General features: G+C 37.4%; 1 protein-coding gene across 1 annotated transcript in view; it reads right to left on the bottom strand.

Moving 5' to 3' along the window:
- RRP15 (ribosomal RNA processing 15 homolog) overlaps positions 1-27713 on the bottom strand; it is a 46310-nt gene that overhangs the window by 7003 nt on the left and 11594 nt on the right. The window contains exons 2-4 of the mRNA XM_030868323.3: positions 26789-27063; positions 24248-24345; positions 21645-21846 (exon numbers count right to left, since the gene is read on the bottom strand). Coding sequence (XP_030724183.3) covers positions 21645-21846; positions 24248-24345; positions 26789-27063 — 575 coding nt within the window. The remainder of the gene's footprint in view (positions 1-21644; positions 21847-24247; positions 24346-26788; positions 27064-27713) is intronic.

Here is a 27713-nt window from a genome sequence, read left to right as displayed (position 1 = left end):
CAATCACAAGTAGTGAAATTGAAACTGTGATTAAAAATCTTCCAACAAACAAAAGTCCAGGACCACATGGCTTCACAGGTGAATTCCATCAAATATTTAGAGAAGAGCTAACACCCATCCTTCTCAAACTCTTCCAAAAAATTGCAGAGGAAGGAACACTCCCAAACTCATTCTATGAGGCCACCATCACCCTGATACCACAACTAGACAAAGATACTACAAAAAGAGAAAATTACAGACCAATATCACTGATGAAGATAGATACAAAAATCCTCAACAAAATACTAGCAAACAGAATCCAACAACACATTAAAAGGATCATACACCATGATCAAGTGGGATTTATCCCAGGGATGCAAGGATTCTTCAATATATGCAAATCAATCAATGTGATAACCATATTAAGAAATTGGAAAAAAAACCCATATGATCATCTCAATAGATGCAGAAAAAGTTTTTGACAAAATTCAACACCCATTTATGATAAAAACTCTCCAGAAAGTGAGCATAGAGGGAACCTACCTCAACATAATAAAGGCCATATACGACAAACCCATAGCAAACATCATTCTCAATGGTGAAAAACTGAAACCATTTCCTCTAAGATCAGGAACAAGACAAAGATGTCCACTCTCACCACTATTATTCAACATAGCTTTGGAAGTCCTAGCCACGGCAATCATAGAAGAAAAAGAAATAAAAGGAATACAAATGGGAAAAGAAGAAGTAAAACTGTCACTGTTTGCAGATGAAATGATACTATACATAGAGAATCCTAAAGAGGCCACCAGAAAACTACTAGAGCTAATCAATGAATCTGGTAAAGTTGCAGGATACAAAATTAATGCACAGAAATCTCTTGCATTCCTATACACTAACAACAAAAGATCAGAAACAGAAATTAAGGAAACAATCCCATTTACCATTGCAACATAAAGAATAAAATACCCAGGAATAAACCTATCTAAGGAGGTAAAAGACCTGTACTCAGAAAACTATAAGACACTGATGAAAGAAATTAAGGATGATACAAACAGATGGAGAGATATACCATGTTCTTGGATTGGAAGAATCAATATTGTGAAAATGACTTACTACCCAAAGCAATCTACAGATTCAGTGCAATCCCTATCAAATTACCAATGGCATTTTTTACAGAACTAGAACAAAAAATCTTAAAACTTGTTTGGAGACACAAAAGATCCCAAATAGCCACAGCAGTCTTGAGGGAAAAAAACGGAGCTGGAGGAATCAGACTCCCTGACTTCAGACTATACTACAAAGCTACAGTAATCAAGACAGTATGGTACTGGCACAAAAACAGATCAATGGAACAGGATAGAAAGCCCAGAGATAAACCCACACACCTATCGTCAACTAATCTATGACGAAGGAGGCAAGGATATACAATGGAGAAAAGACAGTCTCTTCAATAAGTGGTGCAGGGAAAACTGGACAGCTACATGTAAAAGAATGAAATTAGAACACTGCCTAACACCATACACAAAAATAAACTCAAAATGGATTAGAGACCTAAATGTAAGACCAGACACTATAAAACTCTTAGAGGAAAACATAGGAAGAACACTCTTTGATATAAATCACAGAAAGATCTTTTTTGATCCACCTCCTGGAGTAATGGAAATAAAAACAAAAATAAACAAATGGGACCTAATGAAACTTAAAAGCTTTTGCAAAGCAAAGGAAACTACAAACAAGACGAAAAGACAACCCTCAGAATGGGAGAAAATATTTGCAAAGGAATCAATGGACAAAGGATTAATCTCCAAAATATATAAACAGCTCATGCAGCTCAATATTAAGAAAACAAACAACCCAATCCAAAAAAGGACCTAAATAGACATTTCTCCAAAGAAGACATACAGATGGCCAAGTAGCACATGAAAAGCTGCTCAACATCACTAATTATTAGAGAAATGCAAATCAAAACTACCATGAGGTATCACCTCACACCAGTTAGAATGGGCATCCACAGAAAATCTACAAACAACAAATGCTGGAGAAATGTGGAGAAAAGGGAACCCTCTTGCACTGTTGGTGGGAATGTAAATTGATACAGCCACTATGGAGAACAGTATGGAGGTTCCTTAAAAAACTAAAAATAGAACTACCATATGACCCAGTAATCCCACTACTGGGCATATACCCAGAGAAAACCATAATTCAAAAAGACACATGCACCCCAATGTTCATTGCAGCACTATTTACAATAGCTAAGTCATGGAAGCAAGCTAAACGCCCACCGACAGACGAATGGATAAAGAAGATGTGGTACATATATACAATGGAATATTACTCAGCCATAAAAAGGAACGAAATTGAGTCATTTGTAGAGACGTGGATGGATCTAGAGTCTGTCATATAGAGTGAAGTTAAGTCAGAAAGAGAAAAACAAATATTGTATATTAATGCATATATGTGGAACCTAGAAAAATGGTACAGATGAACTGGTTTGCAGGGCAGAAATTGAGACACAGATGTAGGGAACAAACGTATGGACACCAAGGGGGGAAAGTGGCGGCAGGGGGAGGGGTGGTGGTGGGATGAATTGGGAGATTGCAATTGACATATACACACTAATATGTATAAAATAGATAACTAATAAGAATCTGCTGTTTAAAAAATAAATTAAATTAAATTAAAAAGAGAATATAGTGGATAAACTTTAGTCAGTTGCTTTTAGTGTCTTTTACAAAAACAAGAAGCTCTGGGGAAAACAAGATGTTTCTGCTAGGACAAAATGCATGACAGGACAATACTGCCTGGGTGTGGTTTGGTTTTTAGTGCCTGGGGCATAGTCCATATTAATAGTATTTCTCATAATCCTCCTGATATGATCACTGGAGAAGAGTGGGAATTGAGCTTTTTCACTTATTTCTTTAAAAAAAAAAAGAAACTATTCAAATAAAGAAAATTTAGGGGAAAATACCATTAATATCCTTGAAGAGTTAGAAGATTATATTGCATCCACAAAGAGAGAACAGTTACTATTTTAAAATAAACATTAAGAGAATAACAAAGAGCTTGAAATTTAAAACACGATGGCAGAAATAAAAAAATTATTATAAGGGTGAGAAGACAAAGTTAAGGAAACCACGCAGAAAAGAGTAAAAAGAAAAATGTGATGGAAAACAGAAGAAAAAGTAAGATAATTCGAGAACCAGTCCAAGAGGTTTAACATACAAATAACAGGTCTACAGACAGAGATATGCAAAAATGGAGAGGAGGAAAATTGATGAAATACTTCAAGAAAATTTCCCGAAAATGAAGGACACACATTTCCAGAGTGAAAGGAGCCCTCCTGAAAGTCCAAAACACTAAAAAAAAAATGAGCCACATCAAGGACACCATGTACAGTTTCAGAACAAAGGGGTGCTAAAAGAATGCGCTATAAGCTGCCAGAAAGCAAACAAATAAATCACATACATACAGATGATCAGGAATCAGAATAAGATTCAGATTTTCCTACAGCACCACTGGAAGCAAAAAAGCAATAGATGAATGCTTTCCAAATGCTAAAAGAAAAGAATTTCCAATTGAACATTTAATACCCAGATACACTGTTATTCGAGTGTGAGGACAGAATAGAGGCACTTTCAGACACATGAGGTACCCAAAACTTTACTTCCAATTAAGCCTTTCTCGAGAAACTACTGAGAATGCCCTCCACAAAAAGGTGGAGTAAATCAAGAAGAGAAAGACACAGGCAAGAAAAAAATAAGGACATCCAATGCAGGAAAGAGAAGGGCATGTCCAGGATGAGACTGAATGGAGACTCCAGCACGGTGACTAGTCAGGCAGGGAGGAAAGCTTGCAGCGGTGACCTCGGGAAAGGCTGCTGAGAGCTGTCATCACCAGCCAACTGCCACAGTCCCATCATTTTAACTGGACAAAACCCCTAGAGGGTATGCTTTACCCAAACAGTGGGAGTAAACCAAGAAAGAAGAAGATACGAGATCCAGGAAATAGGGAATCCAATCCAGCAGACATTCCAAGGATCAGAAGAAATTTACGTCCCAGGATGACAACTGTGAAGCGGCCCAAGGGAGCAATCAACCCAGAAAAAGGAAAATAGAGGATTCTAGGAGAGAATGTCTCCAATAAAGTTTTTATAATAGATACATTACCTGAGGTAATTTCATTTTGAAAAACTAAATAAATTGTGGACGTTAAATATGAAAATCAAGGCAATTATTCATTTCAGGAAAAACAAATAGAAAGGAAACATGAGTAAGGAATATTACAGTCTTCAGCTGTAAATAATACTTGTGCAGGCATAATAATATATGTTGAACACTGAATTAGCAAAAAATTATAAACTAACTATATTGAAAGGACATCCGGGAGGAAACAGAATGTGTAAGAGGAATGAAATATTTGCCTACAATAAGAGAAAGCCAACAGGTAACACCTCAAATTGACAAATCAAAAGATCTGGCTCTGTGATAGCTGGGAATATGAGATGTGTAAGTGCCAGCAGAACTAGCCACAGGAGCCAGCTGTCCTGGTTGCCCAGGTTGCCCTGGGGTCAGAGCCGTGCAGAGTAGACAGAATGGTGCAGAAAACTGCTTTATTTGATAATGAACTTTTTGGCAAAATGTGGTCTTTTAAACTATATGCCTAAGTAAAAATTAATTTAAAAAGGAAAAAACAGGACAACAAGGAGAAAACCAACTATTCTTCAATCATTTCCACAAATCCCCAAGTTTTACAAGCCTCCTCCAACATCTTCCTAAAAAAATCTCCCCCAAGAAACCTTTCTGGTTTTATTAACCATAATGATTCTGCTTTCCTTTTTAACTTATTCAATGAAAAAAAGAATTATACTATGAAGCTATTATGTGCCAGACACTTTATATAATATTCCCTTGCTTCTAATTCTCCTAAGTTTCCTAGCCAGATTGCCATCATCCTTCTCATCTTTAATAAGGAAACTAAGGCTCAAAGAAGTGAAGCAACTTATTTAAGTCAGAGTTAATAAACAGCTGAGTCAATACTTAAATCCAGATCCATTTGATTCCAAAGCCCAAGTTCTTTCCATAATACTACACTGCTCTACAACTTAATCAATATGAACACAATATATTACTAAGTCATCTGTTATAACCTAAAAATTACACAGTAGAGTGAGCACTAAAGTACACTGAAAACAACTGAATACACTTTCAGATAATTTCTACGAAAGTCAAAACTTGGGCAAATTATCTCACACAACAGATTTACATAATTTCAACTTACTGGATCTTTTCCATAAAGATGACTTAACCATTAAGTAGAAAACCTCCTAAATGCTTGGAGCACCCACAAAGAAAAGGTGGATCAGAGATTAATATAAGAAAAGGAGAAAGCTTGAAGCAAATTCCAAATGTGTCATTTGTTGGTAAAATTTCCCTAGGGTGATCCCTAGATAGGTTTCATTAAATGTTAAGACATCACGAGAATTAAAGGTTTTTGTTTTATTTGTAAAATAGAAGTAGTGGCAATATGATGTATTATGTTTACAACAGGAATAAAAAACCAAAAGAGTTCTGGATGTGAATCATTGTTAACCACTGACTACAACACTACAAATGAGAAAGTTTAGATAGAGGTCCGAGACCTGAAAGAAATTAAATGTACTTCCCTTTCTTAACCTTGGTATAAATGTAATGTAAGAGACAGTTAATCATACTGTACATGTGAGGCACAGATATTTACCACCGTCAGATGGAAGTTGTTTTGACATCTAAGTCTGGATGTGTTGACATCTAAGACGGGATTGATAAAAATTTAGCAACTTATGAAGTCTGTCAGGGTTACTGCAAGGCAGCAATGACTCAATGACCTAAAGCAACCTACAAGACAACTCTCTGTGCCTACATCAACTGAAAAATAAAACGGACTTAAATGCAAAAAACTTAATGAAAACCATATGACGCAAGGAAACAAAATAGTCCCCACCCTCACTGGCCTGGTTTTACACAAATATTTAATCAAGATCATACAGAAGCAGTCTGTGTTGATTTTGAAGATGAAGACAACCCTTAAAAATGTTAATCAGCTTCCATTTCAAGGTTCAAACATACACTGGCAGCTATTGAAAAGAAAACTAAAAACAGAGGTTTGGAATTATTCATTAGTCTAATACCAAATAATTAAGAGCTTAACCTCATTTCAGTTTTGAAGGGGGAAAATTAAAGTCAAATCCTAAAAAAATAAACATTATAATCATATCTAAATTTAGCAATCAGCAATAGCTGATTTCATTGCTTTCCCTAAGAAGAGCGTTCTGTTTCCATTTTAATTTATTTTCACCTAAACTAAAAAAGGTTCATACCACTGGTTAAAGTCATCTTAATACCTTTGTTGTTGCAAATTTTTGTAAGCTATTTACAGCTGTAGTTAGTAATCTCCCCTACATTTGCGAAAGGAAAATCAAAATGGAGTCAGTATTGCTAAGAGAGCCCTCTAAAACACAGCCAAGGGGCCATTAAAGAAGTGTGACTTATGCACATCTCAGCCTGGATGGAATCTCACCCTTTGACCTGATGAAGCCATCCAGAACATCTACCAGAAATTCGTGACAGCATAGCCTATCTACTTATTGGACCCTACCCTAAAACAACTCATGATTTCTTAAGGACAAAAATATTTTCTGACTTCAGTCAGAGTCAATCACAATTCTCGTCGGGTGACTTTTAACAACCTCATGGCTTTTCATCTGTATGATGAAACTTTCTCTTCCCTGTAACACTCTTCTGGGATCAACCGAATCGTCTGCATCTCCCAAACTGCAATTCTTAAGACCCCAAATAAACTCTTTTCTTATTTGCAGACTCCTGCTTCTTTTTTTTTTTCTTTTTTTTTTTTGGTTGACATATTAAATCCTATCTAAAAGTTCTGCCTTGAAATGAAGGGTATATGAGAAATCCCTTTATATAAAAAAATGTATTCTGGTAGAAATCAAAAGAAGTAAAATATAGCCCCAAATCTTTAGAATTTAAATAAGAGCACAAATGATTTTCTAATTGTGCAAGACATTGTTAACATACCTCTAAAGAACTGAAAATTCAATCATAAAGGACTGAAAATTTTCAATCTAGAATATACGAGAATTCCAGTGAAGAACCTACTGATTCAAGTTTATATGAAAGATCCCATATCTAAACAAACTCAAACGTTTCTCTGATTCCCACAGAATTCTTACTAAGCAATTCCTACTTGCCTTTATCAATTTTTGCCTTCTCTATTCCTTCACAAGCTTGTTTAACTCTTACTAGGATGGTATTCCAGGCAACAAGCCCACTGGGCTTCATTTTTGTTAACTTTTTGTTTAGTTTCCAGATTCTTGTACAGTTTACAAATTCAGATGGGTAATTTCTAAGATCCAAGCAAACTAGAAAAGCATTTAATAAGAGATCCCAGGAAAAAAGATCAAGATGCTGAAATCATGTCACCTTTAATTACAGCCCAAGCACATATTAAATGTACAGAACTCTCTAAGAAAACCTAATGCTGCCTGGCTTTCCAAGAATTCAGGCCTAGTATTCCTGGAAAACAAGCTTTTTTGATGCATTTTTTTTCATCCACTATACTGTTTTTTGCTTTTATTTCATTTGCTGCCCTTCACTTTACTATGCACTTAACACTTATGTCCTTGTTCAAAGTGGTTCTATTTGGTTTCTTCTGTTCTAACTTGCTATCTATATACATCTAGCTCCACAAAATTAAGTCTTAGGAAACATTCCTGCATCCCTGATTTTCTTCATTGTTTATATTCTCTTAAGAATTCTTAAAAGCTGACTATACTGCCTAAAAAGACAAACAGAACATCTCAAGGAGCCTTTTGACACAAGTGCTCTATACATTTTCATACTCAATTAGGATCATGAAATATTTAGAATACACTCTGCCAGTCAGTCTCTTAAAGCACATCCTTATTCTTATACCTACTACATTACATAGTACATTAGTGAGAATTGAGATGTATAAACAAATTAGCAGAGCTATGAATTTATCTAGAAAAGAGACACCAATGTTTTAATATCACAACTTTGTTAAAAGCTTAAATGAAAAAAAACATACATAAGCCCCTCCTCCATGTGAGGACACAGCAAGAAGACATGGCTATGAACCAGGAAGCGGGTCCTCACCAGATACCAAATCTGCCAGTGCCCTGATCTTGGACTCCCAGACTCCAGAACTTTGAGAAATGAATGTCTGTTGTTTCAGCCACCTAGTCTGTGCTAATCTATTATAGCGACTTGAATGGGCTAAGACAGCATGTTACCTATTTCCTCTTCTGAAATATGAGGGACGATAGTAGTAAATACTCTCTCCCTCACATATCACATACACACATAGCCATAAAGGTCATTGATATAAATAAATGGCTGCTTTTGCCAACACAAAACTCCTTGTCATTCTTTTAAATGTAATATGTGATTATTATCCCTCCATTCTTCTCCTTAATTTCTTGAAGTACCCAACCCCCAAGGTCTTTGCAGCAATGAAACGTACAGACTTCTTGCTAGTCCAACACTGCAGTTAGTTTATGAGACGGGGTATCAACAAGGAAAAATTTTTTTTCAAAATATGGAAAAGTTCTTTGTAAAACCATGAAAAGCTAGCTATACAAACAAAACTAAGTTATATCTGGTAGATAATATGCATACTATCAATCAATCTAGTGAAGTCAACAAAAGATTTAAAAATAAATGGATTGTCTCACTAGAGTTCCTTGTACAAATGGGTGATTCCAAGTCTGGGACACAGGAAGTTCAAGGTTTGGTCTGGGACATCTTGTTATCCCAGAAGGCAAGAAGTACTCAAAGAAAAATGGGGTCATGTCAAAAGGGCACAAGAGCCACTTTGCACTGGTTCCCATTACCTCATTTGTGAATTTAAGCATCAAAAAGCATAATGTTTGTAAAATACTGAACAAATAAAAATTCTTATGTCCATGATACTAAACAAAAAACAACAAAAGGCGGGGGGAGAGAAGGCTCTCTTGCCAGCACTGGAGATGACTGCTAACCCAACTCCTCACTCCAGAAAGCAGTAATTAAAGGGAAGGGAACATTAGCCCCCATCTTTAGGAAATTAAATTCATCCCTAGAAAAATTAAATAAATAAAAAATAAATGAGAAAATCACCATTCTATAAACTCCAATGACATAACTGTTTTAAACAAGGATCATCAATTGATGCTAAAAGGCAAAGGAAAGATAGAGAAAGGTACTTGCTCCTTCCAAAGTTATTCATCCCAGAAATTACTTTATAACTGTAGGGGGAAAATGCACTTTTAATAAGGGACTATTTATTACCACTTTAACCAAATGAAAAACTACCATCACTAATATGGATGTGATGCAATAGTAAGTACAGAGCATCTAAGTATCACACCTATGAAATAGGCCAAAAGAGTTTAACCTAAATCCTAACCTTTAGTCCTAACTTCCAGCCTACTAAAAAAGGGGCAGAGAGGAACAAGTTAAAAGATATCATGACAAAACCATCAGGCAAATTCAGAATCTGGATTCATTCTTCAAGACAACTGGTTTGTCTCTTTATATATTCTTCTTAAAAAAAGGTGGGGTGGGGTGGGAGAGGACAAGGGACTGGTCAAGAAGAAAAGAGACCAGGATACAAGCAAATGCTCGGTGTGAACCTCGACTGGATTCCAGTTCTCGAAGTTATAAAAGAATCCTTTGAATTCTGTGGTATGTGAATCATACAACAATAAACCTAATTTTTAAAAAAGAATCTCTGGGACAGTATAGGGACTACCTTCAAATAATCATCCCAAACAAACAAAAACTAGGTGGAGAGAGGATAGGCAGACAGGTATAAAACAAACACATGGACAAGTGCTAACAATTTTAGAAACTAGGTGACAGAAATACTGGTCTTTCACATGTTTTTCCTGTTTGAAAATTTTCTATAAAATAACTGAAAAAAAAAGGATTCTAAAATTTCTATTAGGCAAACAATGATTAAATGATATCCAATAACTTTAAATTCCTTGATAAATGAATAGAAAGTCAATTCTAACAGTAAACTTATAAAGAATTTTCTTTCTTCTTTCTTTTTTTTTTTTGGCCACACTGCGTGGCTTCCGGGATTTTAGGTCCCCGACCAGGGATTGAACCCAGGCCCACAGCAGTGAAAGTGCCAAGTCCTAACCACTGGACCACCAGAGAATTCCCCAAAGAATTTTCTAAATGAGTCTAATGAGTTTCATAATTCTGAAGTGTTTTACTATAATATTTTATCTTACTTCCTCCTTAACCAGTTTTAAGGAATGAGGTTTTAAAGTGGGTCATTCCCCAAGTGCTACTACATAACCAGTGAAGGGGAGGTGAGACCCAGAACTCAGCAAGCTGCCTTGCTTACCTCTCTGTCTAGTCTGGGCAGGCAACACTGGGGCTCGCCAGACAGCCCCCCTTCTTTCCAGCTCATCTAGGTGAGAGAATGGAGACAGTTTTCTGTTCTGCTTCTAAAAAAGTACCTCACTATTTTAAGCACACGGGCACTAATGGCTGAAAGACAGTTCTGGAGCAATAGAGACTAGGTTTTCACCCCGAGTCTGTCAATTATTATCAGTGTGTCCTGAGGCAAGTCATTTAATCTGACTTTGGGTTTCTCATCTTTAAATGAGAGTTCTAGTATTTCTTAAAATGATAATTATATAAAAACACCTTCCATAGTACCTGGCGCAAAGCAAACAATAATAAGGCCCCTCCCAGCCCATTTACCCTGTCCCTACCACTAATGCCCTGAGTCATCACGTACACACAGAGCCCCCGACTGAGGACATCTGTGATCTTCTAATGTTCTGCGCACTATTCACAAAGTTGAGAACGTTCAAATAGTAGGAAAGCACCCACTTAGAAACCAAATCCCCCTTGCTAAGGAAGAAAGTTACAGTTCAACCACAGCTTGAAGTGTGGGGTAAGAGAAAGTGGACACATTTCTAGGTCCTCAAAATCTAGTTTTATTACTTTGTAAGAAGAATGCATTACTAGGCCAGACACACCTAAATGAGAGAGAACCTTCCAAATCTAAACACAATTTTTATTCAATTATTAGATAATTTTTGGACGATCCAGTAATTCAGCAGTAGTAACAACAGTTTCCTTACAAACTAGCTTCCAAATTCAGATTCATCTTTAACTATTACCTGTTAGGAAAAAATAAGAACTGACTATAAGAAACTCATTCTAATGACATGCTATTGCAAACATTTATATAGTGCTTCCTAGATGCCAAGCTTTCTAATTCTAAGCACTTTATGTACACTAAATCACCTGACTCTCACAGTATCTCTGTGAGGTCGTTATAACTCCTAGAATGACTGTCTTAAACAGAGAAGTATCCTAGGTTTGGTGTGGGTAAGCAACCCATCTGCAGTTAGCGGCAGACCAAGTATTCTGAACGCCGGCGGTCTGGTTCTCTAGTCAGTGTGTAAAATAATTCTTTTGATTTTTAAAAATGCACCATACGTGCAAACACATGGGTGTAAGACACATCTTGTGCAGGACATTTAAATTAAAAAACAAAAATCAAAGAAAGAAAGAAAAAGCCTCAATCTCACTGATGAAAATCCTAAGCAAGCAGCCACTTCAGCCCCTTCAAATAGAACATTTCTTCAAAGCAGGCCAGAAGATGTACGGCACCACTATTAATTTTTATTTTAACAGTAACTAAAGATTTCCACAGCAGCTCCATAATTATATTTTTCACTTATACCCATATTTCCCCCATGTCAAATGCTGTATGTTACCACACTGCCAAACGTACGTTCACTTTGATTAAAACTGCTGTTCAAATCAGAAACCACCCTATGTTAAAATTAAACAGCATATTTTAAAAGTGAGTACAAAGAGAAACTGGCTTTAGGCTGTTCCCATCAACAGCAAAGTGTACAATCATGCTCATTCTTACTTCAAACTTGGAGTCTCTCTTTTGTCTAAACTCTAATCTATTTAGGCATTTTCAGTAAACAAACATTAAGCTGAATTATCTACAAAGTGAGCATTCCACACATTCCTGTTAGAGCCGCTTTCATGTGAGAGTAAAACAGTGTTGCCCTGCAATGTAGGGGCAACTTAAGGACAGCATCTTTCTCCACCCCCTTGCCTGTCTTCCACACCCCCAACTCCTTTTAAAAACGGAGGCCTGGAAATGGCCGGGGGACCACCTAGGGACCTGTGTGAGGAGTCCCTCCATTCCTAGGCTTTCTCCCTTGGGAGGAGAATTCAGTAGGTCTATGAATCAACAGGAATGCACAATTTTAAAAGTACACAGCAATTCAGAGTCTAGGTCTAAGTTACCAAGATACCAAAGAAGCCAGGTATTTCAAAAGTATTCCCACCACTAAATACCTAGCTGTGAAGAAATCACATAGTCGTCATTTATGAGAAATGTATGAGAAACAGAGCCCCCTAACTCACCTCTATGCTTGACACTTAAAGCACTCATATCACAAAATCAGAAAAAAGTAAATACCTAGTCTCTTCCAGTAACTTTTCCCCTTGATTTTGATTGAAATTTGTTGTCCTGCAATCAGTAAGGAAATTACTTTCTAACAGAAACTAGCCAGCACTTTCTCTTACTACAAAATTATTATTGCGGTTTCGTTTTAACAAAAGCCCAAATTGATATATTGACAATGTCAAATAAATGAAAACACTGCAGAAAGTCTGTAATTTCAAGAGTGTTAATAACATATAGTCAATGATCTCCTAACAGCAGCCAATATGCTCTCCTTAGAGACTTAACAGATTTAAATTGCATCACCTTTGCTTCTGTGCCACCTTTAAGGAAACAGGCACTTAAGTTCCAAGAAATCTTACTGAATTTTAGTCAACTTTTCAAGAAAAGAGCAAAAGGAATAATCACAACTTTGAAAGGTAAGGAAAAAAATTAGCAGCTCTAATTATTAAAACCTTGATTATTCAACATACTGGGAAAACATCACTCTAGACTGGTATGTGTTCTGAATGGGGGAAGGAAGGTACTATTCCCTTAAGGATTAAAACTAATCTCTAGTGAAAACTTTTCTTATACAAAATGTAAGTTTTTGTTGCTTCCTTAAACAGAGTGCCCTAAATACAATCTTATCTTAAAAAAAAGAAATTCACTCAAGGTCAACATCAAGGAAGCAGCCAACGTGCCCTGCCACATGTTGGTATGTGGCTGGTACATTCAGGGCTGCATTTATTTGGTCCAAGGGAGGGATTTACAGATTCTGGATTACAGCATTCCCTCCGAATAGGTGACAATTAATTCTTTAAACCTAGAAATGTTTCCATTTCTAAAGTACACGATTCACCTTCCCCGACTGGGTAAACAGACTAACTGTCCTCTGTGTTCGGGACCCTGCAGAGACAGACAGACTCGTGAGCTCCTGCACTAAGCGGCCTTCACACACACTGCTCTTCGGGCCGCCTGTTCCTTTGTGTCAGGCTTCCCGCACTAACCCAGGGCCTCTGCCCCGCGCTTGACGTTTTTGACCTGACTTACTGTCATTCGTCTCATTTCTCATTACAACCTGGAGCAGACATTGCCTCCAAAAGTCTTTACCTCTCAGACATGTTCCACCTTTTACAGTCTTGATTTGGTGAAAGCTGTCACCATTTCTGAATCTCCCAAGCTGTCGTTGACCTCACAGTCACCCCACCCACAGTCCCTCCCTCTCCTTCATCCCTCTGAATCAGGTGAGTCCCAGACCCAGTCAACCTCAAAACTGCCTGTCAAATCTGGCTCCTCTTTTCTTCTCACCCCCATGCAACCTTAGCTCACCCCCTTTTAGTTCTCCCCTCCTGCTCTGATTACCACAATAGCCTCCCACTGGTTGGTCTTCTGACACTGGCTTTACATCCTCCAGCCTTCTTTTTCTTAAAAATAATCAAACCTTATCACATCACTTACCTGATGAAAAATTACAACTGGCTCCCAAATGCCTAAAGGATAAAGTCCAAATTCCTTAACTGAAGGTACGAGACTAAAAAATCTGATCCCAACTTACTCACTAGCTCCCCACCCGTCAGCAAACACCCTATATTCCAACCCCTATGGAAGAAGAAAAGAGAAAAGAAAGAAAATTATAAAGAATGTGAAAAACTGGAAAACTCTTAGACTTTTTCCCCTTACAGTAGTACAAAGATTGGCAGTTCTTTTCCTCCTAACCAACTGCTTAAGTGTGCCTTGAAAAGAAGTAAAAATGAGATGCACGGTCTCTTTTTTCCTTGAATTATTACTAGTGAAAATGTCTACTGATTATGGCTTCGTTCTCTGATGCTTATTTCATTTAAGTGTTTTCAAAGACTGTCTCAGTATAGGCTGGTTTCAGCAACACTGAACACTTGTTCCAATTTATGACTTTCTTCACGAAATTCTTTAGCTTGAAGGTAAACACTTCAACAGAAGTATCACTCACTGCTGCCTCCTTCCCTGTTATCATCTGAATTCACCATTATACAATGAAAAATGCTTCTTCAGTTACTCAAAGCACCTTTACCTACAGGCTAGGTTGGTTCAATGGATGAACTAGTGCCACCACTACGTTTGCTTCATGACATTTTAAAATCAAAGCTAAGGTTCTTATATTCTTCCAAAGCACATTCCTCTTGAGAGTCACATTTTCTATGAACATTCTCACATCATTAATTTTTCCAACTTTAAAACTTTCTAATTTCATGAGCTAACATCTATACCACCTGGAACATGTACTAAAACAATTTTTCAAATGGTTTCTCTTCTCGTTTCTATGTGAAATATTCGATGGACTGATTCATTCAAAGAACCAACCTCCACTGAATTTGACATTCAATACTTTACCCCAAATTTTTATTTTTTGGCTAAGAATCACTCTTTTCTTAGGCTTTCTAACTTCCACTAACAATGTTGCATTTCATAGCCCTATCTCACAAAATATAAATAAAATAAAAAATAAAAATAAACTAAGTCCCCTGTATTGATTTAACAAGATTTACTGTGACATGATATGATAGGGAATAGAGAAAACAATGGGCATAAAAGTGGATACTGGGTAGTGAACTCACCAGTAAGTGACATACTTCTGCATATAAGCTTTACAATATGAGGAACTTTTTAAAAAAGGAAAAAGCAAAAAAAAAAAGTGTTAAATTTGTGAATGCCAAGGTGTAATGTGTTTACATTTATTAACGTGATGTATATCATCTGTACAAATGACCTGGCTTAACATGATGAAAGAGATACACAATTATTTATTAAGAAAAAAAAATAAACCATACATATGTAACTGAAGAAACAGCTCATTTTTTTAGAGATGAAAAATACTTAGAATAATAACTGCCCTAGGCACTAGAGTGAAGGCTTTTTTTGATTTACAAATATTAGCTGTTATTTCTTCTGAAACAAGCCCATCAAGTAACTTTTTGTCTTACTTCACAGTACCCAAGCTCAGCTCCAAGGAGTAAAGTACAGTAATTGGTGACTCAAATGTAATTTAATATATCAGTGTGACATCTTTTAAAATACTTGTAAGTCATTTCGAAATCTCTTTCCCTAAAAATGATCTTTAAAAAGCAATTACACCTTTTCTGCCCTAAGGAGGGGTTTCTAACATATGAGTTCCCAAGTACTTTGCTCTAGAAATAATGACTACCTACAACAAAATTAGGAAAGAAAAAGATTTAAAAACTTCTAAGGGCAACAGCATTATCCAAGTCAGCAGGATCAGAGGAGGAAAAATGTCTTGATAAAGAGCTAATGATATGAAAGGCAGTCTTGGAACATATCAAACAGTACTCCAATCTAGGCACCAAAAGCCTTGAAGAAGATCATGGTTTTAAATGAAATAAGCAGACTTTAAACAGCTGAAGTTGTAGCTCACAAAAACAGTAAATATAAAAACATAAAATGAAGTAAGTCAAATGTAGATGTATAGTGCACAAATACATATCACCCTTAAAAAAGAGTTATAAATCATAGATATGTGACTTGTAAAGAAATGAATTAGTAATTCTCGTTATCTATCAATCAGATTACGTAACAAAAATTAACAGACTAGTCATATTTTTTAAAAAGCATATACTCTCTTTTCTTCTTTATTTTCTAAGAAACAATGCTAAATGCACATGTGCCAGAGCATGAATCTAAATATCTAAAGACTCTCAAAGGAAGAGAGATAATCACAACGATTGTTTCCAAAGAAGATGCAAACCCATAGAAATAGAGGTGAATATATCTGCTTCACGTGGACGTTTCCCTCTTTATATGGCTAAAATTTTAGGAAGTGTGCCTATAATGTATTTTTCAAACAATTCACTTCAAAACATTAAAAATGTCAAAATTTAAAGGTTTATTGTTTGTGAAATACTTTATAATCAACTTAAGACTACCAGTAATTCCATTAAAGCAATAAGAAGCTACGACAGATGAACCTTTTTGCTTTTAAAATAAAAAGGAGGTCTTCCAATTAACCCCCAGACATGCATTTATCTCCAATTCTTACAGGAAAGCCTACAAAAATTAAAATAAAGGTATAAAAGTTATAAACATACAAGGAAACAATACAGAAGGGAAAACAATAGGAGACACAATATGCCAGCAAATTTTGGGGGGATGAAAACTAGACAGAGTAGTAGCAACCAATTAACAGAGAAAAAAATAAGCTGATGTTTAAGTGACAAACAGTGGATCCATGCTCAGGAACTGGGGGCAGTGGGCGGAGGTAGGGGTAATGGGTGTGATAAAACAGAAGAATGGCTGATAGTCCGTGTAAGCAGCAGTTATTAGACCTCTTGGCCCCCTCGCCAGCTTACGGAGGCAGGTGACTGACACTAACATGGACAGCAGTTTACTCCCTGAAAATATTAAACCAGAGAGGTCCTGGACTCTGGAGCACTGGCTAACACAAAGAGCTTGTACTGGATAAGTCTACGTACTGAATGCTGGAGCCCCAAAGACTATTCCTACATTCTGCTCCAAGAATACTGGCAGCAAGTTCTTACCCCATACATAGGCAGAGGATTCTTAAGAGTCTTCTCTAGAAAAGATATAAAGTTCCAGAAGAAAGTCCTACAGAAGCTGACATTTGGACATTCCCCAACAAAAGCACCAACTCTCTTGACTCTTCTATAGCTGAGCTCACCAACCAGTAAAGCCTGGGCTCATGCTGGGATGCTCAATCCATTCTCTAGTACTTTACTCGTAAATATGAGTAGACACTGAGGATCGCCATGTACTAAGGAAGGCCTCCAACTGGAAAGACTGAGGCCAAAGCAAACAGCAAAAATGAGCTCAGAAGAGACTAAAACAACGCAGAGCAGAAGACAAATTTAAGATGCCTATAATTAATTCCCCAAAGAGAACAGACAGTGCATTCGTGAAACAATAATAGGATCCCAAGAATAAAACAAAGGAACAAAAAGTGTTCTTCAAAATTAAAAAATATGAAGTCATATATTTTTAAAACTCAATTTAAGGGCTAGAAATCAAAGAACTTCCCCCAGAAAGGTGCCAGAGAGAGAGAAAATTAGAGGGGAAAAAAGTTATGAAAATAAGAGGATCAATCCAGAAGATCTAACAACCAATTAGCAGAAATTCCAGAAAGAGAACACAGAAAAAAAAAAAGGCACAAAAATCATCAAAGATATTAAATCCAAGAAACCAAACAACGTGTCTAGAAGGGAGGAACGTGAACTTCTCACTGGGTTGAGAGAGCCACCACGGGCTCAGCACAGGGAGTGAGCAAGCCGCCCGGCACATTTCACTGCAGAGTTTCAGAACAGCAGAGATAGAGAGACGAGCCCAAAGGTTCCAAGGGGTAAAGAACCAGAAATCAAAACAGCACAGGGCCTCTCACTGGCAAAAAAAAAAAAGAAAGAAAGAAAGAAACAATAACTTCAAATCTCTGAGGGAAGATTATTTCTAACACACACATCTATACTACATTAGTTTCCCATGTCTGCCATAATATCACTACCACCAAGTGGGTGGCTTAAAACAACAGCCATTTAGCGTGCCACAGTTGAGAGTGTGGCCAGGCCCCCCTTCCTGAGGGCTGTGGGAGAGAAGCGCTTCTGTGCTTCCTCCAGCTCCTGGGGGCTGTCGGCACTCTGACTCGTGGCTGTCACTCCAGCCTCTGCCTCCGCTGTGACACTGCCCCTTCTGCTTCTGCCTGTCAGATCTCCCATGTGTCTCTTACAAGGACACTTGTCACTGGACTTAGGGCCCATGCAGATAATTCAGTATGATCTCTTCATCTCAACATCCTTAACTTAATTACATCTGCAAAGACCCTTTTTCCAAATAAGGTACATCACAGCTTCCAGGTATCAGGACGTGGACTTATTTCAGGGGCCACCATTCAACCCACTACATATATCTAGCCAATGCATCAATTAAAAATGAGGATACCCAAATACGTTCCCAGAAAGCTACTGGTAAATGTAACCTCATCAAAATGAGGGAGAAAGCCAAGAGAAAATAAGACATTTAGTCCAAGAAACAGAGACTACTGCACAGGGAAGAGGCAAAGGGAATTCCCAGGACAGTGATAAAGCAAAGTCGAAAATAGACAGTGCCTAGCAGGTAAAAAACAATCAGTCTGGACTGTAGCAGGGTGACCATGAAGAAAATAGTACTGAGAAGGGTTTAAGAGTTCTTTTGAAGAGTGTAGCAAGCCTTTGGTGCATAAAACAAAGCAAATGTTAATTCCAGGAAAACAAAAACTGTAAGGAAATAAAGAAAGAAAATATTATCATATATTACTTGGCTTAGCAGTGAATAATGTTTACATTGAATACAGATTTAGCCAAAAACATGAATATACTATATTGGAAGGACCGAGTATGAGATGTATGGGGTCGAAGGAATGTTAAGAATGCCAATTCTTTACCTTCCATAAAAGATAATATCTAATATTGATAACAACACAGTATGAATATTATTTAATATATGGAGGTAAACACTAGAAGAAAGATCTATTACCTTGGGGCGAAGGGACAAGACAAGGGGTAGAGGGGGATGGGGAAGGGTATTTTATTTAGTTATAGTTCCCTTTTGGAGCAGTGTTCCTATTGCGTTGCAAATAAAATTTTAAAAAAAAATTAATGCAGCAAAAAAGAAAAGGTTCTGAGAAAAGTAACTTGTTCAGGGCCGTAATATAGCTAAGAAACGTTTGTCACAATGTCTCAAAGTTTCTAATATCTTGCAGGAGTATGGAAATTCTTGAAACAGGGTTCTTAAATCCCCAAGTCACATGTCTTCCTAAGGATTCAAAAACGGACAAACAGACAAACAAATAAACCAACCAACCACACACAACACCAAGAGCACTCCTGAGGTATACTGACAGTAATGGACCCGACCTCTATGTTAGATTATTACCACTCTACCCAGCTTTGCTTAATATAACACGACTGGCTCTTGTTTGTTTTGAACTTTAATGTCACAACCACCGGGTAAAGGGCCTGAAGATATGAAGGTCTTTCTAGATTGGTATCCTGACAGACAGCTGCCAGTGAATCCAGTTTATATGTGGATGGACGCTAAAGATTTCACAATATTAGAAATAAGAGATTAAAAGCCTGTGTTCTGAATACCATTATGCTCAGAAAAGAGACACCAATGAGCAACTTCCATAAAATCTCTTCTGTCAGACTGTATGAGGAGAGAAGCAGCATTTATTAGGCAAATGTGTAGCAGCAGTGGTGCTAGGATAAGGTGAAATAAGAGAAAAAGCTGAAATCTTATTCTCTACTTAATTAACGTCCTCCTTTATCCAGTCCATTAATACATGACTCATTTCCGAATGGTGTTTTGCGACACCAAACCGATTCCCACCTTGGCCTTCCCTCCTTCTCTTCAATTGCCTTAAAAGTCCACCTATTTCAAGTAACCTACATAGACTTAACTGTTCTATGTCCTAAATGAATAATATAGGTTACTTTGAAATTCTCCCCACAGATGGGAATAGCCACTTAATTTATAGTCTATTGTACCTAGTGTAATTGATGATAATAGTCTAGACATACTAATTGAGAATTTGTATGTTGTCATGTTAATCTTATTTACTTGAGATCATGTGTCTGTCTGAATTGTAAGCCTTTAAAAGATACAAGGATAGCACCTGGTACAAATAGGTACTTTACGTTTTTCCATAAGTATAAGATCAAAATGAAAACAAACATTTTTAAAAGAAAAAAATGTGCCAGGGTAGCACTGGTGTGGGATAGGTAGTTCTAGAAACAAATTACTTTTAAAGCAAAGCCACTTTGGTTTAAATCTCAAGGAATTTTTGACCTTGTCTCAGATTAGTACCATGCCTGTGATCACTCAAGTAGAAAAAAAGAAGGTCAAGGGCAAAAGAGCAAATGGTAACAAAGAAAATGCAATAATTCCACTGAAAAGAACCCTTCATGTATTTTCATAACTCATGAAAAAACTAATCCCAAAGCAAAAACAAATGCTTCTACTAAAACTTACTTTGAAACCAACGAGGAAAAGGGAAAAAAAGTCTTTCCTTTTCCATTGCCCCATTAGCTCTTTCTCATCCAATGCTGCTGGATCTTTCTCCAGTTCTTACAGTAAAATATCATTACATCACAAGTGAGAACAGAACACAGCCTGTTAGACTTTTTAACTAAAAAGTACAAATCCCCATGCACAGTATTCATGTGTTCATAATTACTTCTGACAAACACTTTAAAAAGGCAGCACCAGTGAGCACCACATTTACATAAATATACAAAATTTGAGTCCTTTGATATTCAAGAGATCAGCAAAGTATAAACAGCTTAGAAAATTTTTGTCAAAATTAGGTAAAATGGCCACTTAATCAAGAAACTTGAAAAATACTTCAACACTAGGCAGCATGAAATTCCTAAATGCTATTCTTGCCAGAGTTCCCACTGTCTTCCCAAAATACAAACAAAAAACTTACGAAAGCAACTCTAGTTTCCTGATTGAAGTACTCTTTGTTGGCCATAGAAACCAAGCCATCAAATCCAACTATGTACTTTGCTTTAATTTAAAAAAAAAACACAGCCCTTCTGAGAGTAAAGCACATTTCAGAACCTTTCACCTGGTACAGTAAAAAGAAAGCTAGTGGGGGTTCATAGGTCAAAAGGCTGGAGAAGCAGAGATTCATGCCAAAGATCATGAAAAGTATTTATGTTCTTCATCTCCCAAACAGCCAAGTATCATCAAAGCTACCTCAGCACAAGGATGAATTCTCACCATATTTCCCAAAGCTCCAATTCTTCATTTCAGAAGTTACACACCATCACAATTACTGCTGTGGGTAACAGTCTCAATTGAAGCTGTATCCCTCACTTAGTCTTCTACAAAATGCACAAAACGCAGGATTTCAGATAGGAGAGAAACTGCTCTTGTCTCTAAAAAATTTACCTGAATCTACTGGTTCCTGAGTTCTAACAACATCTATAACTGGCAACTTCCATACTGAATAAGTCATCATGAAATTTAAGAATACAAACTTTTAAATTAGGCTGTGGGCATGTAGACATTTTAATAAAATCTGAAAAAAAACAAAACAAAACCAACCCTATAATTTTATAGTATGCTTTTTCACCTCAAAACTCTAAGAGCTGACATCTGATGCACTGAATCCTATCTAACGGTCTTACCTGTTTGGCTTTTGAGTTCTTCCCAGTCAAACATTTCTCATTTGTGCTTCCATCCATTCCTCTGAGAACACTGATGAAATCTTTCTTGGAAACAGTTGATATCAGCTTAGCACGCTTTCTAATAGAGCCTCCAGCTTCTTTAACCTTTTCATCAACGTTCTTCTGATGCTTTTGAACAGCATTAAATAATTGCACCACACCCCTATAGAATATAAATGACCAGAGCAATGTAGTTAAGTAACAATTACAACTAGAACACAAACTCTGAGGACAGAAACAATGTATTTTCACTGCTCAGAAAAGAGGCACTAATTTAATAGGCACTCAAGTGAAAAGCGCTGAATAAATCTGAAAAGTGAACATACATTTCAATGAATGAATATAAACTTCTGAATAGAGAATAAATATATGTGGATTGATTTGTGATTTTTTTTCAGCTTTAGTCTTTCTAAATCAACTTTTGTACAACTAGAACTAAGAATCAGAACTAAGATGTTTTAACACAAACATCTACTTCTCAAAATATAAAGGCTTTACAGTGTAAATGGAATGAGCACAGCCTTTATTTACAGTTAGCTGTCTAATCATCTGATGCTAGGAAAGATTTTCTGGATCTCAATTTCATCTGTAAACGGGAAAAACAATACTCAAGAAGCTCAAAAAGTATTCAGCTATGTTACCTGCAACTCTTATAAGACTAATTTAAAAAAATATTTTTTGAAGTACTTTGTGCTATAGTTAAACTCACCGAAAGATAAACTCTGAAGATTAAGAACTGTCATGTCCATTACAGTAGCCACGAGGCACACGTAGCTAGTGAACACACAAAATATGGCCAGTATGAACTGCAATGTGCTCCAAGTTTAAAATACACACTGGATTTTGAAGACTCAGTATGAAAAAGAGAATTTTAAAATCTCTTTAATAATTGTTTTATATTGATTACACGCTGAAATAATAATTTGACTACACTGAGTTAAATGTATTATTTAAATTAATTTCACCTCTTTCTTTATACTTTTTTCAATGTGGCTATAAGAAAATTTTAAATTACACACATGGATCACATTATATTTCTACTGGACAGCAATGATTTAGACCATTAACATCCCTTCCAGCTCTAAAATTCTACAACCTATTAATTTTCCTGCTCTAATCATCACTGGCAGAGGCAATCCGCCACAGGCCCTGAGCATCCCTGCACGTTCTTGCTGGGTTCTTCAAGAATGCAAGGCCCCGACTGCTCTTTACCCAGGCCATTTCTCAGGGTTGTGTTTGCAGTACGCAACCTTGAAAGATGAGGTAATGTCTCCCCCCGGACAAAGAGCAGGCTTGTTACCATTCACCATAAAAGCAACAGACTCCCAGGTACAGAGTTCCTCTCCTGTAACACAACCCACCACAGGCACAAGCATCCATCTAGGGCACCTGCACTGCCCCCGTGGGACACAGGGAACCAGTGGGAACGTGAAGCTCTGGCTACTGCTTTTGCCGTGAGTAACAAAGTCCTTTGTCTCTGGCCCACAAGCCTCTTGTCTCCTGCCAGCATCGAAGAAACTTTACCAAGCTGGCTTATTTGTTTATAAGGAGGGTAAAATTCCATACCCTTCACAGCAGGGCTGGGACCAAAGTGAGGAGAGTGAGATGCCCAGGGTATAAAATTTAAGGAGGCACTTATTCTCTGGCACTAATCCTGCACTCTTCTAAGCTCTGCACGGGTATTAATTATTTAATTCTCAGAGAAATCCTATAGGGTAGGTATAATATTCTCTCCTTTTCCTAAGGAAAAATAAACTGAGACAGACAGAAAGTAAGTAAATGCCCAGGGACACCCAGCTAGCCAGCCAGTGTGCAGGGACAGGTCAGCAGTCTGGCTCTACTGCTCCCTCTCTTACCCATGCAGCCTCACTGTCTTACTGTACAACACCCAGATGGACTGTTGTAGGCAAACAGGACATTTAAGGGAATTCCACTAAATGTAATTGCTATATTCTTTAAGCAGCAACCCAACTGTTACCTCCACCGTGGAGCCTGCTGCAACTCCCCTACAGTCTCCCATCATATGTTCCTAACACATCAGACGTACCTTTATTTACAGAGACTAGAACTCCTATACGTAAGTGGGCAAAGACAATGCAGCAGCCACCAGCTTCTATTTATCTTTGAACACAGAGGGCAACAAATGAATGTTTGGTGTCAATGATAAAAAAAAATGCTGAGTGAACGGACAGCATGAAGCTGCTATAATGTGTAATTTGTGACGTCATATAGTGCAAAATAACAAAAATAATCATCTAGCGCCATAATTTAAGACAAGCATCCTAAGAGAAATGCAGTAAGAGGTCTGATTATACTGTTCTTGTGACTATAAAATACAAGATGATATGAAATAGGTTCATACCAAATATCCACTTAGCACGTTATATTCTTGCCTCACGAGACCTCCAAAATCTGCGGTTGAATCCAGTATTAAATAGGCAGAGGCTCAGACATAAATCACTTGGCTCTGAGAAGGCAGACCTTAAGAATCAAAGCTAGTCAGAAATGGATCACTCCACAGCTTTAGAGTACTTATTTTTTAAAGGGCAAGAACACTGTCTTACCTCGTTGCAATTCTCTGAAGATTTCTCTCTGTTTCTTTGTCTTTGACAACATCTGGCTTTACTCTGCACATCATTTCCCATTCCCGCTTCTTATCAAGCTGTGTTATAAATATTGTTATGTGAAAGAATATTAGGCATTTTTGAAAGTGCAGCATACTTTGATATGATACTCTGTGAAAGGACAAAGGTAATAAATCATTCTGGCTTAGTTTGTCACAGGGACTTTCAAAAACCCACACTTTCAGGGGTTCGGCTCAGGGAGCCTGTGGTTAGCACTCCGAGTGTCATGTGAGAGGCACCAAGTGAGCTGACGGCAGGCTCTCTGACAGCAGGGGCCTGGAGAGCCGCCAGCCGGGCAGGGCAAGGCAGGGTGTGCGCAGCCCCGTTCCCGCCCTGCCATCACCAGATCCTCGGAGGGGAGCATCAGCAAGGCTCCAAACTACCCTCTTCCGTAACCACAAGTTTAAATACCGTTTCTCTTTATTTTTAGAAACTGACTTCCTCAGCAGTCAGAACTATTAAGAATTTGTATCAGCTTTGAAAAGAATAGCGTCATATCCAGATATACCCTGTTTATACAGTGACTATTTTTCTTTTCTCTTATGGCACATCTGACCAATATCCTTGCCAAATATGGCATATCAGTCACAAACTACAACAAATTGATTCTTTGCTATAATGCAGAAATAGAAAGGGATCAGGAGATAAGGAAATCTCAAAGACAACACAATCTAATTCAAAACTGTTTTCCGGGGGTATCCTGGTCTCAGGTACCTGATTTGGTAGCTCAGGTACCTCAGCTTCTCCAGGTCCCCTCCTCAGGCCAACCTATCACCAATATCAAATATATTGAAATGATGAACTAATCACCAAGAAGCTGATGAACATCAAAACCAGTAAGAATCAGTGGAAAAAAGTCTCCTTTTATCTTTTCCTTTTCTCCATTCATTTAATCTCTCATTTTGTATTAATAAAAACATCTGATCACGGTAAAACCAAATCTTTGCTCTTGGTATCAAGATTACTCTGATTCCTTTTTAAAGGAGTAGATTCTTCCCCAAATCATGTAATTTATTTTAACTATCATGAAATTCATTATCAGACTATGCCAGAAATTAAAAAATCTTACTTTTAAAACAGTTGATTCTTAATTTTCTATTGTACCCAGGGGATAACAGGCATGCAGGATCCCAAAATATTTTTTAACTTTGAAATGTACTTTTATACTTATGATTAGAAATAAGTAGCCAATATTCTGGAAACCAGTAATATTTAACATTAAAAAACGATGATAATTTACATAGCCTCTACCCAGAAATATACACTCAGAGTGTTTGTGGCTGCTGTGTTGTGTTTCTGGTACCCACACGAGTGCTTTCAAGCATTATGTGGACAGTACCATCTCTAGCACTCAAAGCTTTGGCCTAGAGCAGAGTTACAGACTCGTTTCTGTTGGCTTCAAAATGCTGTTCTCTCATTGGAACACGAGGACTACAGGTAATTAAGGATTAAAGCCTCTTCTAGCTTTTGCCAGATAGAAAACAAAGATTCAAATTTTCAGTTGAAAAGCTATCAGTAAGATTTAGAGATAAAACTGATCTTAAATAAAGTACAATGAGAATATCGAATTAATAAAAGAGCAGGTTGTTTCTAAGAGCAACACTTGAAAAGTTCCATCTTTATATAGCCTCTTATAGAGAGCCAACCAGTATTAGGAACAAAGAAAACATTCATCTTGAAACAAGATAAGGGGATGGTGAACTTAAAAGGAAATAAATGCCATTGAAATCTATTTTTCTTTCATTTTTACCTATAACATAACTCTTGGAAATGAGTACTTTTATATTGTCAGTACGATTGTAGAAAGTTATTTTTCTCTCATTAAAAAATACCTATTTCAGTAACCAAATATTTTTAGACATAGAAATACCTCATCAGGGGATATAAAACCTTATTATTGTTTCTCTATCTCCTCTGTAATACACAACAGCAAACTTAAGTCCAACTTTTGGCCTTTCCCTTTCATTAGTAGGCGGCACTAGTCTAACTTCTTCCACCAGTGGTTTAACAAAAGGTACCAGGAACTCAAGTTTATCCAACAGTGAAACAGTTTGTTTTCAGAACTGCAACCAACCCCTGACAATGACATCATCAAAGGTTTATACCATAAAACAGATTTTGAGCAAAAAGTAACTAACATGATTCTATTAGTTCAGAATTAATAAAGTTAGTATCTGGACAGCTAAGGTGAATAAGATTTCAAACCCAGGAGTCACTGTCACATGTATAACTACTTGATTTTAAAAGGATAAATTTCCTTGGCATTTACATTTCTATTGCTTTGCTTAGATGAACAAAAGTGAACATGCTCAACAGAATGATTCAGACTAGATTTCTGAACACAACCTTGGTTATGCACCCTCACGTAAAACGCAAGTTACAAACTGTAATGTTAATTGGACAAACACTGCAGGGAACAATCTGGTGCAGATAAGAACTAGACTAGACAACCTAATCTACAGAACAACTGGTAGGACACACCTGTTTTCTTTTCTCTAGTCTCTCTTGCTTTAACTTCTCTTTTTCCTTTTCCAGCTCCTTGTTTTTGACCAGAATGGCGGGTTTACTTTTAGGAGTCTTCTTGTTAAGGATTTTAGCCATGGCATCTGCCCAGCCCACGTTAGTTCCAACGCTAGCTTCTACAGCATTTTCACTGACATCATCACAGGGCTCAGCTTCATCCTCACTGTCAGCTTCTACTGCTTCTTCACCAGAGGAAAAGTGATCCTTTTCCGATCCACAGCTTCCTACAGAACCTAAGAGTAGAAACAAATTAAACTTTAAAACCAGAGGCAGACCTTGGCAAGGCCATGGTAAGACCCCGGGGGCCCTTCCTAAGGCTAACGGTTCTCCATCAGTCTCCATTCTTGCAAGGGGAGACTTTTCCGAGTCCCACAGCTGCAGAAATAGCGGAGAATGGCAGGACCCTCCATCCTACTGCCATCCTCCCCCAAAGACCTGGCCCAGCCATGTGGACGGGGAGGCCGCAGTGGCTTCAGCACCCAGGACCCAGGGAGTAGAAAAAAATCCAACAGCCCCACCACGTCTTGTCATCAAGGTGGTGACAGACGCTGACATGGTGCCAGTGCAGAGTGTGTTCAAATCCCCAGGCTTTGAGTCATTAAACTACTTGAGATGACTAATGAAGGTTACTTTAAAAACAAATAACAACAAAAACTTTAATCTGTCAAGAAGATGGTATAGTGATCCCATGGCACAGAGAAGTCAGATTAGGTTCTCTGAGGGCTTTGGCCCAGATGTTTAAAATTCTGAATTTGTGTGCAGAAAAATCTAAAAACCAACTTCCTTTTATAGAAGCTGCATATGACATTAATCAATTGGGGTGTTTCAACATTTCTGAAAAATAATCTAATGAAGTGATACGTGCCCAGGGTTTGACTGCACT

The sequence above is a fragment of the Globicephala melas genome, chromosome 1, assembly GCF_963455315.2.
Source record: "Globicephala melas chromosome 1, mGloMel1.2, whole genome shotgun sequence".
In the NCBI taxonomy this organism is placed as follows: Eukaryota; Metazoa; Chordata; class Mammalia; order Artiodactyla; family Delphinidae; genus Globicephala; species Globicephala melas.
This window is presented reverse-complemented; position numbering and strand designations above follow the sequence as displayed.